This window comes from Phaenicophaeus curvirostris, chromosome 5 (genome assembly GCF_032191515.1).
Source record: "Phaenicophaeus curvirostris isolate KB17595 chromosome 5, BPBGC_Pcur_1.0, whole genome shotgun sequence".
In the NCBI taxonomy this organism is placed as follows: Eukaryota; Metazoa; Chordata; class Aves; order Cuculiformes; family Cuculidae; genus Phaenicophaeus; species Phaenicophaeus curvirostris.
Window position 1 is genome coordinate 29107678 of NC_091396.1, and position 16436 is coordinate 29124113.

Consider the following 16436-nt stretch of genomic DNA (forward strand, 5'->3'; position numbering starts at 1 on the left):
TCCGGTGGGTCTCTTCCAACCTGGTTATTCTGTGATTCTGTGAAGTATACACTGTCCTCCCATTTCATGTCTACATTCTGACCCTGCTCTCTTTCCCACCCTCAGAGATTTATCTGGGGAGTGATTGGGTTACAGAATCAGAAACACACAAGGCATCAGAGGGTCAATGAGGAGTGAGGAGGAGGCATTTTGTATGGACACGTCTATATTCTGCTGCCTGAGAGGATATTTCAGAGGTATGGCCAGTCTGTAACCACTGCAGGTTTCACAGTATGTTGCTGGGTGAGGCATGCTAGGAAGCTCATCCTCTGCTCAAGATACTCCATATGTAATAGGAAGAAGTACAGCTAAGAGATATCCATAGCTGCCCTGGGTTGAGGAGGTGAGGCAAAAAGCAGTGAGGAAGAAGGACTTGTACAAGAGTGTGAGAACTAGCCCAAGGCTTGTCCAGCACCCACTGTTCTGCACAGCCCTGGCTCCCTCTGCTTCTGGCATCAAATCACGCCCTGCAGAACTGAGGGCTGATACTGACAACCGAAACAGCCAGTCTGTATGCACAAACCATCTGGAAAGCAGACTCCACTGATAAGTAAGGTCACAATGCACCTAGTGGCTTGCCCTACCTGACCCATGTTAGTGGGAACCATGTGGAAAGGGGCAGGATTTGGAAGTGTTTTGGATATCTGCAGAAAAGCTGGGAGAAAGCTGATAAAAAGCAAGCTTCAGCCAGCTCCAAGCCTAGACAGAGCCTAGGCATTCCTGAGGAGCTTTGCAGACCAAGCAGAGCTTGCTTAATGTGTTAAAGAAAAGTCTTTCCTGGGTAATTAATTTAAAATGAATGTCTAAAAGGACTGAGAGTGCATGGAGCTGGGCCAGAAGGACTACACAGTGTTGCAAATACTGGACCTGACTCAGGGCTACACTAGAATATGACTCACATCCAAGTATAAGCCAAGATAGCCCTGGAAAAATAGGGTAAATTATCGCACTCACTGCAGGATTGGGTGCATAGATATCCCAGCACCTGCCACGTTAATTCTAGGCCTTACTCCCTGTAAAGATCTGATCTGCACTCTCAGAGAGCAAGTGCCAGGTACTTCTCAAGCTCTCCTGGATTACACACTGTGCAGCCTATGCTGGACTCTGCCCAGGGATCAGTGTCACAGTCCATTCAGAAAAGCCATGGTCTTGCCTTGGAAACACTGCACCTGATGCAGGGGCATGTCTAGACAATGAGGAGAGGAGGTGAAGCAGTGACAAGTGTCTCAGAGAGTAGTTTGTGACGTAGCTTCATGCAGGCAGACTTCATTTCACTGCTTTCTACAAACCCATGCTTTTTGCTTCTCTTATTCCCAATCCTCATCATTCATTTGCAGGGGCAAAATAAAGATGTGTGTGTGCTCATGCTGGTTTGTTTTATGTTAGTCACCCAGTCACCTCTTTGGGATGAGTGTCCTCCAAGTCTGTGGTGGGGCTAATGAAAAAGAAATGTAAATGGAAAGCTTTTTGATACTAAGGTAGAGCTTGCTTGGCCTGCCATAAGCCTCTCTCCCAACACCTCTCCGAGTGGCTCCTAATGAACATGCACCCTTTGCAGGGACCAAAGAGACAGCAGAGGCCACCTCCTCTCCTCCTGCCCGGCCATTTGTACGAGAGAGCTGGGATCATGCCTGGCCATGAGAGGAAAGCCTCTGTCCCAGGTCTCACTCAAAGGAATGGCTTTCTTCTGTGTTTACTGAGACTGTGACACTGCTTTTTCAGGCAGCCTGGTGTCTGTCAGCTGTCAACAGTCCCACAAATTACAGGACTCTCTGCAAGGACGACTCTAAAAATATCCAGCCATCATAAACTATCTTGAAATGAATTGTTTAAAAAATAAGTTTTGAAATGACTATTCCTCTCTGTCTCCTGCTAAAAGATCTGCTGGTAAAGAGGCCACTTTGCATACCACATGTACCAGCACTGGTTGCAGCCAGCGACTCATGCTTCCGATACACAAGCCAAAACCCTGATGCCTGATGCCAAAATAGACCTGGATCTAGGGCATCCACATCCAGGTTTGCAGGGTCCTAAAAAGACATTGCCTGTTGCTTGCCAGAAGCCAGCAGCACACCGAACCACAACCAATTATCATCCTTGTAAATAACAGTTAGCCCCGCAAAGGAGTAATGCACAAACTGAAGGAAAAAATGTGGGCTGTATTTGCAAGAGCAGATCAGATCCTTCCCTGGAATAGCCATGTGCAAGCCAAAGGAATAGCCAGTTTGTCCCTATATATATGGAAGCCTGCTAACAGATGTGCTCAAAGCCGTGCAGTGTCCATGTCTCATGCTCACCGTTAGCATTATCTTCAGTCTTGACAGGCACAAGGGGGCTCTGGGGAGCAGAGTCTCCACTGAGCGAATAGCTATGCTCTGCCTGGATGCCTGGAGTGGGTGGATCCAGGTCCACGTCCAGCAGCGGGTTCTTCTCAGCCAGTACTGGGTCATCGAAGAAACTGCTGAAGAGGTCATTGGAGAAATCCTCCATGTTGTCAGAGAAGTGATCCAGGTTCTCTGAGAAATGCTGAGGGGGAAAAAAAGAGAGAGAGCATTAGTGTCTACTCCAAGAAGGATGTGAGAGCCTTCCCCTGCTTTGAGAGCCAAACCTCATCAACAGCCCTCTTTGAATGGGAAAAAACAGTTCCTATCCTTTGCCTGCATCAGTTTGATAAAACAGAAAAAATAGATTAGACAGAAAGGGCCATCGTGCTGTACATCTTCTCAGCCTGTTTATCTATGTCAAAAACAGTCATGAAACTCTTATACATTCTCACACCTTCCCCTTCCTCTGTGGGCACGTATTTTCAGCTTCCTAGCATCATCCTCACTGTGACAACGAGTAAAATAGAGCACAAGGCAAGAAATCCCTGTGATGACAAAATACAAGTGTGGTGGAAAATCACGGTCTTCAGCACATGTCCTTGGTGACAGACAATTCCTCATGTTCTCTGCCAGCAGCAAGAGGCACTCTGATGCCCTAGAGAACATCAACCCAGCTGTTGATTTCTATCAGAGAAAAAAAAGATCAGTTGGATGAACATAACAGGAAGGCCCCCTGTTGTATTTAATTTCCTCTGGGATTTCACAGACCCTCTGTGGACCATATGAGGCTTTCTTCTAGCCAGATAATGCCTGTGAAATTCAGCTCCTAGATGAAGTTTAAGCACTACATATGGGCTGTTAACAAACAATCATTCCACTAATCATTCCACTAACGGTCAATAACTGTCGGCTCCTGATGCTATGGGAACCTGTTTCCTTTGAGGCATATCCTCCTATTCAGAAGTCAAATCACTAACTTTTCCATTTGTTACAACAAAGCATTGGTTGGGCAGGGAGAAAAATTATGATTGCCAAACGCCAGCTGAAAAATAATCCCATTTGTTGGCAGATTGAGGCTTCTGGCTTAGAGAGAGGAAAGAAAAGACAGATACGTTCAAATGACTGTATTACACAGATGGAACTGTGTACCTTAAAAGAACTGGAGCAAGCTCAGCAGAGTCAGAGTGCTCCCCCCCCTTGCCTAGGAAAGCATCTGGGTGGGCAGAAAAGCATTAAAAGCAGCATATTGAAATATCAAGAGCAACAGGGTATGAGTGAGAGAGAGTGGGAGAGAGCATGCAGATCCTAGAGGAGACACATCAATGCCAATGAATTCCAGTGTGAAAGCTCAGCTCAGTAAATTCTGTCTCCTAGAGGAGCATGGGGTGGATGCAGTTCTTTCTCTCCCCAGCCCTAAGACTGAGGGAGGAGCTGGCCAGAGGACCCCGGATGCTGGAGCCTGCAGGTTCCTGTTCCTACAGGAAGGTTTATTTATTTTATCTGAGCACAATATCGCTCTGTCAACATTATGCTGCCCGTCAGAGGGTTGGGGTGAGGCTGGAGAGTGAATTAGGCTCCAACTGAACAAACACATGCTTTCCACCAAGTTGGGGAGGGAGAGGGTGAACTGCAGCAATCTCTAACGTGCCCATGTCTTCACCCTCCAACATTAACCCTCAGCCACTCGATTTAAAACCCAGACACCCACACAGCATGCTGGAAGTCGGGTAGATTCCCTGCTACCTACATTCTATCTGACACAAAGTTTCTGTCTCTTTACTTCTTTCCCACTTGTCCTGTCTAGAGTGACAGCCTGAAATACAACCATTAGAGGATCCCCTGGGAGGGCAGGCACTGCATGTGCAGGTAGGGCAGAGAAGGCACACTTATGCTGAATCTCAGTGTTGAGGCCCTCCTTGGAATGTCTGGCCTGAAGTTTTCTCCACCTAGTTCCCATAGCAGAAGCTGAGTTGGCAGGGTAGCTTGGTAAAACCTACCCAGCCATTTCCAAGTGGCCTAGAAGCATTTCTGCACTTGAATTAAGCGACAGAAAACACCTCCCATCTGTGCAGAGCATAAGCATTCTTCAGAGGAAGCTGACTCAGCAGATGGAACAGAGAACTGAGTTAGATATTTATCTAAAAAGCACTGGAAAACCAGGCTTTGTCCTATCCTACAGCATGGAGGGGTAAAGAGTTTGGAGTCCTGTTCAGTAACGCCAGGGAATGCCTGTTCACATAACAGCTGTTCTTTGTCTTGCTTTCTCTAAACAACACAAGCAAACACAGGATATGAACACGATAGCCTTATGGTAAGGGTGAGAACAAAACCGCAGAAAAGTGAAGGCATTCAGAGTTCTGGCTGCCAATGCACCAGGACAGCACTGCAGAGCTGGGACCCAACAAGGGGTACCCAAATAATATATAAGGTTGTAAAGATAAAAACTAGAAGCACCATATAACACTGGAAGAGAAGCAAGGCTGGATGGACTGGGCTGCAGGGAGAGCCGTCTGCAACTCTGTTATGCACAGAGGCAGAGGTGGGAGTGAGGAGAGTCAAGAAGATGCAGTTATGCAGTAGTTATCCACACTATCTTTAAGGAGTGTCCCACACACATTTAGAACATCTTGGTTTAGAATATCTTGGTCAGTCAACAGTCTTCCCATTGTAGGGCAAACCTACCTGAAGGGAAGAGGCAGGGATGTGCCTCTGGTTTTATTCTGAAACCAAAAAATCTCCCCAGCAGTGGCTAAGGGATGAGATGAGTAACGAGTGTAAGGGATTGAGTATCAGAGCCTTAACATGGTCACCACCACTGGCACGAGTAATTGCAGACTTCTGGTTCTTTTAGGCATTGCACAGCAGGCATGCTGGAAGACATCTGGGCTTGGAAAGGAGGATGAAGGCAACGCTGTTCTCCCAGAGATGCAGAAGTTCAGATCTCCAAGAGCCCATTCTCTCCCAAGAGATAGAGACCTACTGCACAGTATGGGAAAAACCTGGGTGGTAAGTGGTGAGTGAAACTCACACTTTCCCTGGGAATCCCAAAATGCTAGGACATCTATCCCTCTCTGGGCTCCTGGGTCTTATCTTCCAGCACAACTAAATACTGGCAAAGCCTTCTCATTAAAGCAGCCCCCTTTCAGCTCTTGCCAGTCAAGCACATACCAATCTAACAGCTCCAGACACAGATGATGAGAGAAGGGAACTAGACTATGAGATTGGGAATAACTGTGATTATTATCAAGGAGGCACCAAAGATCAGACACCTTCAAAGAGGAAGAGCACCCCAGACCAATTACAGAGCTGGAGACTGCTGTTTTACTCAAAGGCTACAGCAAGAGGGAGAGGAAAGCAGAAGTAGGGTAAAGCAAACAAAGATAATGATGTGGCTTTGTAGCTGGCTATATCCACAACAGACTACAGGAAAAGCAGGAAGCTAAATCACCATGTCCCAGAAAGACTGCTGTGTCTCTTGGGCTGGCTCTGTTCTCTCCTGATGCCAACAGGTACTGTTATCTTCAGGGCACACTTCAGATTAGTAAAGATAGCCATGCATGCAACCACATGGTAACAGGAAAAATGTCCTGTCCAGATTCACCTGTGATGGGCATAGTGAGGAGCAGCCCAGAACCTAGTTTGGATAGATGTCACCCAAACCACTGCTCATTAGTTTATATCAAGACTGCTAACCCAGAACATGCAAACTGTGTCCCACCCAGCCTCACTGTGGGAGCTGTACACATCTGGCAAAACTCAGAGAAGGCTCCAGCCATATTCTTCCTTAATGTGTGTGAGAGACCAGTTTCCATAGGGAGCTGCAGGTTCCAGGGTGTAGTATCTGAGGGCTGTGTGGGTCATGGCAGAACAAGGCAGGGTCAGTGCTCTGAGCTTCTGAGCAATAAAGAGAAGCAGGTTTATCACCTGACTGGTGATAACTGGATGGTAGCTTTTAGCCCAGCTGGAAGGTCATATGCCAACAGAGTTGCTGGGCAACCACAGGCCCTCACTTAGCACCCAGACTGGGGCCAGCACAACTGAAAGCTTACATGTCGGACTCGATGATCCAAGAGGTCTTTCCCAACCTGGTGACTCTATAATTCTATGTGCTTCCACTAAATGAAATGATTGTGCTGGACTTTGGAGAGATTTTTGCTGATGCCATGTCAATGAAGATCTCAGCAGACAAGAGGCATATGCTGGTGGTAGGTCCCACAAACAGTCCACAGGACTCAGATATGAATGGAGGTGGGATGTACAGAGATGCACAAGCAGAGCAGGCTCATCCTCTCACAGCCTCTTCAAGTCATAGACTGTCTCCTCGAGAGCACCTTCCAGCCAGGCTAAGATCAGCCAGCTCTTGCTCCTCAGGGAATTGGCCAAGAGTTTCTACTTGTGACAATGAAGGACTTTGCAGCTCTGCTGAGTTTCTCCTTTAAGATATCTCAAGAAGCTTTCATGCAGAAGGGCCTGGCTTGAGCAAGGAGGACCAGTCAACTAGAAAACATGATCCTTATCATCCTGGCCCAGAGGGTGCGGGTGAGAAGCATACTGGGGGAAAACAGCTTCCAGATGAGATACAAACCTCACAGCACAGTTTCATTTTGCATTATTTGCTCCTGCTATCTCCCCCCCTCTTTCACACTCTCCTTCCTTCTCCTTCTAACTACGCTCCAAAGCCAAGAAATAGCACGAGATGTGTTTCCAAAGCTGTATTACCAGTGAGCGGTCAGGGAGGGGGCAGCCAAGGGACAGAAACACAATGGCGAGGATGTGCTGGATTTCCTGATCCAAGCCCGATTTCTGGCTGCCCGTCCCCCCACTGCAGTTCTGGGAGGACAGGGAGGCAGCATTTGAAGGGCACGAGCCAGTATGCACAGGTACAGGGGAGGCGATGACCACTGCATCTCCAGGCCCAACAGAGATACTTAAGCTGCCCTGGTACCACTGGAGAATCTGCTCGGGCTGAGGCCACCTCAGCCACAGGGAAGGAGTGTGAATCTGTCAGCTGCTGGCTCCTGCTCCCTCCCACTCCTGATGACCAACATCGGCACTGATTCTTCCAAACATATTTCCACCACATGTTTTCATCCTGACCTCATGATTAGGGTTGTCTAAATAGCACACTGTATGTGCGTGCGTGCACTTCTCATTTGAACACTCTTTCCTGTTGTACAACAGCTATCTTGGGAACTAATGTAAGGCAACCAGACATCCAAATGCAAGCTCTCTATTTCCCCCCACCCAGAGCTGGTGTTAGACCTCTAGGGGCCCGAAGCAAAGACTGGGGCAATAAGGCTCTTCCCTTGCCCAGCTGCACATGGTAATGCCTTAAGATGCCACTCCTGTAGCCCAGGGGCACCATGCATGGGTGAGGAGGGAGTGGTTTCCTCTCCCTGGATCCACTTCTCTATGGTCACCCTGGCTGCATATGCCCCTCCTTTTCCCTTTTTCACACTTCCATCCTTCAAGTGTGACTTTCTGCTTCCCAACTTCAGCTAAGTTGTTTGGAGACAAATTCTCTTTAGGATCAGCCTGGTTCTCACAGTATCCCTGCTCCTACCACAATGGTATCGCTCCAAAGAGAAAGCAGCAAGGGGCTGATCCAGCTGGGCAGCAGTCCAGGCCCAGGAGACGAAGGGCCTTTGCAGGTTGGAGGTTCTGCTCGTGCTGGCAGGCAGTGCCGATGGGGAGGAGAATCTTCTGGGTTTTCTCTTTGCTTTTTGAAAGTATTTTTCCTCTTTGCTTGCCAAGATAAATCTCCTGTCCCAGCTGTGACATCTGCATTTCCCTTCTCTGCTTTCACTAAGGAATGAAGCCCCCTGCACTCCAGCTTCACAAATGAGGTTTCCTTTACATTCCAGGAAAGAAGAGTCCATACACTCCAGACAGTCCTTCTGCTCTCTTTAAAATGCAATGAATTTTAAGCCTTACAAAAGCAAAGGTCTTCAACAGCATTAACAAGATCCAGGCAGGATGGACAGATGCTGCACGCACTTCTTACAGTCTAGTGAGTGCATCTGCACCCCAAGGGGCACAAGTGATTATCCAACTGCTTCTCGTCTCTCTCAAACCCCTCTTGTGCCCACCCACCCTGACCTGTATCACTCTTGACTTTTCCTCTCACATACTGCAGCTCCCTGCTGCTCCACGGTCTGCCCAGGCCCCTGCTCTGCCTGGGTCGGTTGCCGCTGACCCGCTGTCCCCTTGCTGCTCCTGCTTCTCTGCCTGGTGCAGCTCAACCACCTCAGGCCAAACCACCTGCAGACCCTGCTCTTTCCCTCTAGCAGCAACACACCGCCCGGACCAGCAGCACCCCGCAGACTTTCCCTTGGGCAATGCCCAAGTCATGGGTGGTTATTTTCAGCATCACAGGCCTGGACTGTACGGTGAACAGGATGCTTTTGTGACACTCAGGGACTTGATTGAACCTGGTCTGAAGTTGGGTCTGTAGAATGACGCAGATGGGCAGAAAGAGGGGGGGGTTGGGGCAGCTGCAAGCCAGGCAGGGGCCAGTATCCCCAGTGGGAGCTGTGCCACAAGCTCCCTCCGTGTGGGGACTGCAGCCCCTTGGACCAGAGGTGCCAGGGGACACTGCCTCTCGCACCAGAGGTGCCAGGGGACGCTCCCTCTCAGACCAGGGGTGCCAGGGGACGCTACCTCTGGGACGCTACCTCTCAGACTAGAGATGTCAGGGGACACTGCCTCTCAGACTAGAGGTGCCAGGGGTTGCTGCCCTTTGGCCCAGAGTTGCCAGTGGAAGGTGCCCTTTGGCCCAGAGTTGCCAGGGGAAGGTGCCCTTTGGCCCAGAGGTGCCAGAGGACGCTGCCCTTCGGCGGCAGCAGCCTCGCCCTGCGAGATCCCAGCGAGACTCGCGCGGTTCTCGCTGCGCTAACCACCTTCCACCGCGCCAAAGGGCCTGGATTTCCAATTTCCAGCACCAGGCGCCACCAGACCTAGGAGAGGACCGCGGAGGCGCGACCGGGGGAAGGCGCGGGCAGGCGCGGCCATTGGCCGGCGGGGCGGGCGGGGCGGTGGCCAATGGGAGGCGCTGGCGGCGGGCGGCGCGGGGCGGGCGGGGGGAGTGCAGGGTTAGGACGGAGCGGTCCGCGCCGCGCCGGTGGAGAATGGGGATCCGGGAGGTTTTTCCTTTCCCCCCACTGTCACTGGTTGCCCGGAGAAGCCATGGATGCCCCATGCCGCAGTTGTTCAAGGTGTTGGATGGGGCTTGGAGCAACCTGATCCGGTGGGAGGTGTCCCTGCCTTTGGCAGGTGGAACTGGATGATGTCGAAGGTCCCTTCCAACCCAAACTACTCTGTGATTCTGATTCTTTGTTCTTTCACGGCTCTTTCTCATCCTGGGATGTCTTAATGAGCGCCTTAGAGGACATCGTAGAGTCATAGAATCACTAGGTTGGAAAAGACCTCTTAGATCATTAAGTCCAATCATTCCTATCTGCCACTGAACTATGTCCCTGAGCACCTTGCCTACCCATCTTTTAAATACCTCCAGGGATGTTGACTCAACCACCTCCCTGGGCAGCCTGCGCCAGTGCCCAATGACCCTTTCTGTGAAAAATTATTTCCTGATGTCCAATCTGAACCTCCCCTGGCGGAGCTTGAGGCCATTCCCTCTTGTCCTGTCCCCTGCCACTTGGGAGAAGAGGCCAGCACCCTCCTCTCTACAGCCTCCTTTCAGGTAGTTGTAGAGAGCAATGAGGTCTCCCCTCAGCCTCCTCTTCTCCAGGCTAAACAACCCCAGCTCTCTCAGCTGCTCCTCGTAAGACTTGTTCTCCAGCCCCTTCACCAGCTTCTTTGCTTTTCTCTGGACACACTCCAGAGCCTCAACATCCTTCTTGTGGTGAGGGGCCCAGAACTGAACACAGTATTTGAAGTGCGGTCTCACCAGTGCCGAGTATAGAGGCACATGGTCCCAGCCTCTCCGAGAGACATCGCTCTAAAAAATTAGAGCAGGACTTAAACCACATGCAAAAGTGGACACAACCCTCTCTGGATGAAACTTTTAGATCAGCTGCTCTTAACCTCTGAGGCAGGCAGAAAGGTTTCATGTTCTCCCAGCCCCTGTGGGGAAATGTCAGCTGACAGATGGGGCAATGTTGCTACAAACACACACAATGCAGACCACATCAAAATGTTGTGGCTGTGATTGCAATACCCAGCTCAGACTTTGCGAGCCTGCCATTCACTGGGGAGGAATCTTGGGAGGCACCCAGGTGTTGGAGGAGAGAGTGAGTTAAGTCTTGACTCAAAAGTTTTGCCCCTGAAAGGGAAAAAAAATAAAGGAGAAAAAGGTACACGGAGAGCTGAAATCTGCCACTCTGTGACTGGGTTTCCCAGGAGCCATGAAGGAGCCAAGGAAGGCACCTTCTGCTGCGCTGGCAGAGGAGTTATGGTCACTGGTGTACCCCCACCTGGATTTAGCATAAATGGGATTAGCAGACAGCATGGGCAGAGGTGACGTGGGAGAGACTGGAAGTACCCTATGGGGGGAATGACAGTGGAGCAGGGCAGAGCCCTGGGCAAGACCTATCAAAAGACAAGTGGCATATCATAGTGTGTCCACAGTGGTGTGGCCATCCATGTGCCCCCAAATCACCTGTGGATGCCAGAGTGCAGAGTAGGTATGTGTGTGCTAGGGAGAAGGGAGAACGTGACAGTTTTCCCCAGAGCAAACCAGGCTCCACTGGTGCAGGGCAGAAAGCAGCTACACTACTCAGTTTGCCTATTGCACAAGACTTGCTGAGTCTGCAGAGGCAGGAGCACCTCTCTTCCCAGCAGCATCATCCTGGAGGACAGACAGGAATGCTTCTGCTTTCCAGCAAGCTTTTGCTGCGTGTATGCTACATATGCAACAAGTGTCCCAAATTTCCTTTGGCTTACAACTCCCTTGCAGCCGACTCTGAAAAAAAAATTAGAGGAGGACTTAAACCATACATAGAAGTGGACACAACCCTCTCAGGATGAAACATTTAGATCAGCTGCTCTTAATCCTCATTTGGCAGAAAATTTGGGGGCTATTTCTGGGAGTCCATGAAAGGTAAATAAAGTTTGTCCCTCAAGGACTTTCTTGCTCTCAGAGAACTAAAGACACTTGCTTGCTACAAAACAAAGCCGCCTTTATTTCTGAGTAATTGTGGTGGCAGCTGGGCTGTGTTGGAACAGAGATGTGTGGGAGGTGTTCTCTGTGGGAATGCAGGTACCCCTGGGCAAGCTGGCAGGGCTCTCTTCCTGTTCTTTGCTCCTTCCCAAGCCAAGGTCAGTACAGTGTCCAGGCGGAGACTTCACACAAGCTGTAGCTCTGAGAGAAAGAAGCTGTGTTGTCATCACTGTCCCCAGGTCTCTGTCCTCTTGTCTGAATCGGCGCTTTACCTCTTCATGCTAACTTGGCAGACTCAGTTGCATTTGCAGCATGCTCCCATTGACACTCTAACTCCACATAATAATGAGGCACCAAGAGTCTTTCAGCTGCTGTATCATCAGAAGAGAGGCGTTCATGTGAATTATCTCCTTATGTGTAAAAATATAATCCATCATCTTTGGGAAGACCGTATGTGCCACGTTACCCTCATTCTACCTCTACCCAGGCATGCCCTTTGTGGAGCCCAAACACACGCATCCCTTCTCAGTACAGACAGTGGCACAAGAACACAACTGGGTTTCCACAGTCATGACTGTTAGCTTGCAGCGCTCCTGCATAACCTAGTGATGCAGCTCCAGCCCAGCCCTGCAGATCTAGAGGCAAGTCTACCCTGAAAAAGCCTATATGGATTTAATTGTTTGTGGCATGTCTGCCTGGACAGTTTAGGGAAAATTTCTGCTTGATGGAAAGGGATGCACAGTACCATGAAAGGCAGCAGGCATGGCAAACAAAATAAAATACTGGCCTACTCTGTGTGACTCTGTGAACCATGCTGCCATGCTGCAGTGAAGCTGGGTCACAGTATAGCCAAAAGACACGAAATACAGCATGAATGCTTAATACAACTAAAAATAAATTAGAGAGGTGCAACTACTCAAGCCAGTCACTAGTCAGTGGAATGGGAAAGTTTATTTAATAACCAAAACAAACTGGAATAAGTGCCACTCCACCATTTTTTCCATCTTTCTTGGAAGAGTCTGGCCCTGCCCAATATGAAGCTGGGCCCACCAGAGTTGGGAGATCTCTGCTCTTACAAAGCTTATCACTCCTATGCCATTACGAGCATTTTTTTCTGCATCTTGCAAGAAAGGCAATCTAAACAATGAGAACGGCACCCTGGGAGACAGAAGAAATCTGCTTTGGGAGAACACTGGAGAAGGAGGAAAGGTCTGTATAATCTTTACAAGCAGCTTAATTTTTCCCATTGAAACTGTTTCTTTTTAGTGCTCAGAGAGCAAAATCTGAGATAATTCACATTTTGTCCCCTGGCAGGTCCCTGGAGACCCATAAAGAAAAGCAGGCCTTGGAAGAGGAAGATAGCTGTACTCTGTTCAAGTCCAAAAGCTGAGGCATGCAGCTAATACCAAACATTACTAGTGGCTTTCATTCCTTGGGCCTTTGTGAAGGGCAATTACAGAGCAACTAAGTCTGGACCAGATGGTCTGTGACTCAAGGATGTGAGAGATTTTTTACCCAAAATCTTGAGAGAGCAAGAGCTAGGACTCTTCAGTGGCCAGGCTGGGCAAGAGCTGGGTTTTGCAACAAGCAGACTAAATAGGGTCCTGCAGCAGGACCGTTTTCAAAGCAATTCAGCTTGGAATGCAGATTTCTGACCTGCTGCCAATATTCCAGTGGAAAATCTGTGCCCTGAGCAGCAGATAGGAAATTAAACTTCAGCTCCAATGCTGAGGGCATCATTTTCACCTCAGTGGTGGAGCTGCAGAAACCAGAGTCTCTGGGGAATGGGGAAATCCTTCCTAGCCCGCAAAGGGCAGTAATACTTCTCAGACTATTCATCACTGCTGGAGCAGTCTGGATTAACACCATCCTGGGGGACAACAATGGTGTGATGTTGGTGAACAAGGGATCAAAGCCTTGTGTTTCCAAAGACAAGGATGGAGATCTGACTAGTCAAAGATAACACGGTCACTTCAATCATGGGATGAAAATCAAGGCCGAAGAAGAAAGGCAGTCTATGAAACCCCTTTCTCAATACCTGGCTCTCCATTTATCCCCTCTCTAAGCTGGACTTTTCCACAACAAGGCCCAGCAGCTGAGTACCTTGTAGCTGGTGAAAAGAAGTAGAAACATGAATATGCATGGAATTGTGTGCTGAAGTAAAGTCAGAAGTTTCTGGGAAGAGAAGATCCCATGTTCCTTTGAAGACTGGAAACACATTACGCCCTCAAAACCTGCCTTGAAAGTTCCCGTGTCTGAAATCAACCACGCATCTGTACCTTAGCCTTGGAGGAGCGTCTGCAGAAACTGGTGGATTTGGGAATCCTTTCTGTGGATGTTCCTGGAGCAGCACAAGTAGATGATGGATGACTTTATGGGGTTTAGGGCCTGGGGAAACCAATCTGGTAATGAAACATGGTTCCTTACATAGCTGAGTGCAGGAGCTGTATTCATTCCTCCTGCTTCAAATGCATCATCTGCAACTAAGCTTCACAGAAAGAAACATCTCATCTCAGTTTAAAGGATTCAGATAAATCCACCCCTTCCTAAAAAACCCCTGTTTTAGAATCTAAGGACAGTCATTGAACATGAGTCATTGCAAAGAGGGACTCTAGCTTAAGCCTCTGAAGTCTTCTTAGGCTTTTTGCTCTTAGATGGACAAGTTCTTACTACCAAAAATCTTCCTAAGAACAAAATCAAGTCAGTTTATAATCTGTGGAGTGTGGTATCACATGGCCACTGTACCAGGTTATTTTGTAGACAGCAGAAACAACACTGTTCTTGTTGCAGGCAGGGAGAACCTGAGTACTTCTTTAATTTTGTAGGTTGTAACTATGTAACTCCACATTAGCAGCAGATTCAAAGATTAAATTTTGTTTCTGTATAATTAATTGCTAGATTTTAGTATAATCAAATCACAGGTGGAAGTGATTCCTGTGGCAAAGGAAGTTACAGCCCTGCCAGGGTGGCCAGTGCTGCAAAGCCATAATGAAGGCTGTGCAAGCCCTGGAAAATCAAGATAACATCTACAGTGGCTTGGCTTCTGGGCATCCTTTCATACATGGCTTTATTCTGTAGGTGAATAATCCAAGATCAGAAGCAACAATAACCTCTTAGTATCCATCATGATTTTATGTGCAACAAAATAGAAAAAGCATCAGTGAGATCTTCCCCTTCTACTCCTTAATCCTGATGCCAAGTGAATTTTCCCAAGTATGGAGTTCTCCATATACATGAAATCCTCCACAAGTGCCCACCTTGTGTCTCAGCACAGACACACACAGCCCCTGTTGTTTCCTGGATGCTCACAGCACCAGACCTTCTCATGTCACCTTTTTCCCTGCTGCCTCTGCCGCCTGATTCTCCCCTGCTTCACTCCTCTATTGCCTTCCTCCCATCTCTCTCTGAAAGGGTGCACACATCTGGCTTGCCTTTATTGTGTGATAAATCTCACCCTGCATCTCGGGTTCATTTTCTGAAAGTTTTGAATGGTGTCTTGGAAATGCTGTTGGACAATAGGAGCTCTTTGAACCCAGGCCAGCTGGATGGGACTCTTTGCATTGCAGCTGACATGCAGGATTTGGCAGTCTTTCTCAACTCTTTCCTCTCTTCTATTTTCTTTATAGCATTTGAATTGTCCTCAAACTTTATTTTTGGACTGGGCAGCATGTTTCTGAATCTTTTCACCATTGTATTATTATTAATTATGATCATGGCTATTTCTCTTTGTGCTGGCATTCCTGGGTGGATCTCTCCTCTCTCACTTAACGTCTTGGGTAAGACTACCTTGGCCACAACCCACTTAAGTAGTGACTCAGAATCCCTGGCCCACTCCCAGGAGAGACGCATGAGTTTTGCCAGTTGGTTTATAAAGAGGCCATCGTTTTCCTCAACTACTCTCTCACTGAGTCGGATGGAAAAGCTCAGTCCTGTGGTTCCAGTGAGTCCATCCCTGGTGGATGGGCTGTCCCTAGGGTATTATGAAAGCAGAGTCCTGCTCCGTGCGGGTGCAACAAGGACAACTTCTCAACCATGCAGCAGGATTCTCCACCAAACAAAATTTTGCTCCCTGGGGGTTCACTGCACTCCATTTTCCCATTCCCAAGCCCCCGGAGGAAACAAAGCTAAGTGAGGCATGTGAGTAGGATAAGGCATCATGAGGGAGGGAGCATGGTGTGCTCACGTCAAACTGTTGCCTAATGGCTCATCACACAGCTACCCACAACTCCTGAGTCAGAGCGGAGAATGGCGCACTCTGAAGTAGGCTCCTCTGTCACTGTGTTTGAAGTTTGCTCGCAGCTGTGGTATGCTGTACAGAGATCCTATCCACATCCTCTGGGCATCTCAGACATTTCCAGCCATGTGGGAGGGTGTGAGTTGCTCTATTTCTGATGGCAGGAGGGGACCTATGGCTCTACTGTTTGCCCATCAAAATATTGAATTTATGTAGGGAAGAATATCACTGCTCTCGTGTGCCTCCTGTAACTTAAGGACGTTCAAACAGTGTGCTTTTATGAAGGCAGACATACAAACCCTCTTCATTTCATGTGCTGGGAAGGAATAAAGAGAAAGAGACAGTTGGTCTTGGGGAGGTGTGTCTGTCCACTACAGACACTGGAGGGAAGGTTAGTCTGAATCCTTCCCATGAGACTGCACTGACTCCTGGAAATGGCACTGAGTGATGAAGGGAAGGAGATAACAGGCCTTCCCCTAGCAAGGCAGAATGCTTGGCAGCACTGGCCCACAGCCTCCCCAGCTCCTCTTCCCATGTGCTGTGAAGCCCACCTGCTTCGTAGGGCAGCCAAAAGCCCCTGGTACTCCCTGGTGCTGGCATTAGCAAGGAAGAAGGACTGAACCCATCATTTGCTTTTTACTCACACCTACCAGAGAAAGGAATCTGCTGCGAGACCCAGGAGGGCACAGAAGCCCACAAGTGGCTGGGAAGCAGGGTCCTG

The 16436-nt window shown here is 48.8% G+C and overlaps 1 protein-coding gene across 2 annotated transcripts in view; it reads right to left on the reverse strand.

Moving 5' to 3' along the window:
* The window catches only part of CREB3L1 (cAMP responsive element binding protein 3 like 1), a 46637-nt gene that overhangs the window by 19161 nt on the left and 11040 nt on the right, over positions 1–16436 (reverse strand). For both annotated transcript variants that reach the window (XM_069858102.1, XM_069858101.1), the window contains exon 2: positions 2337–2565. In XM_069858102.1, the coding sequence (XP_069714203.1) occupies positions 2337–2565 (229 nt within the window). The remainder of the gene's footprint in view (positions 1–2336; positions 2566–16436) is intronic.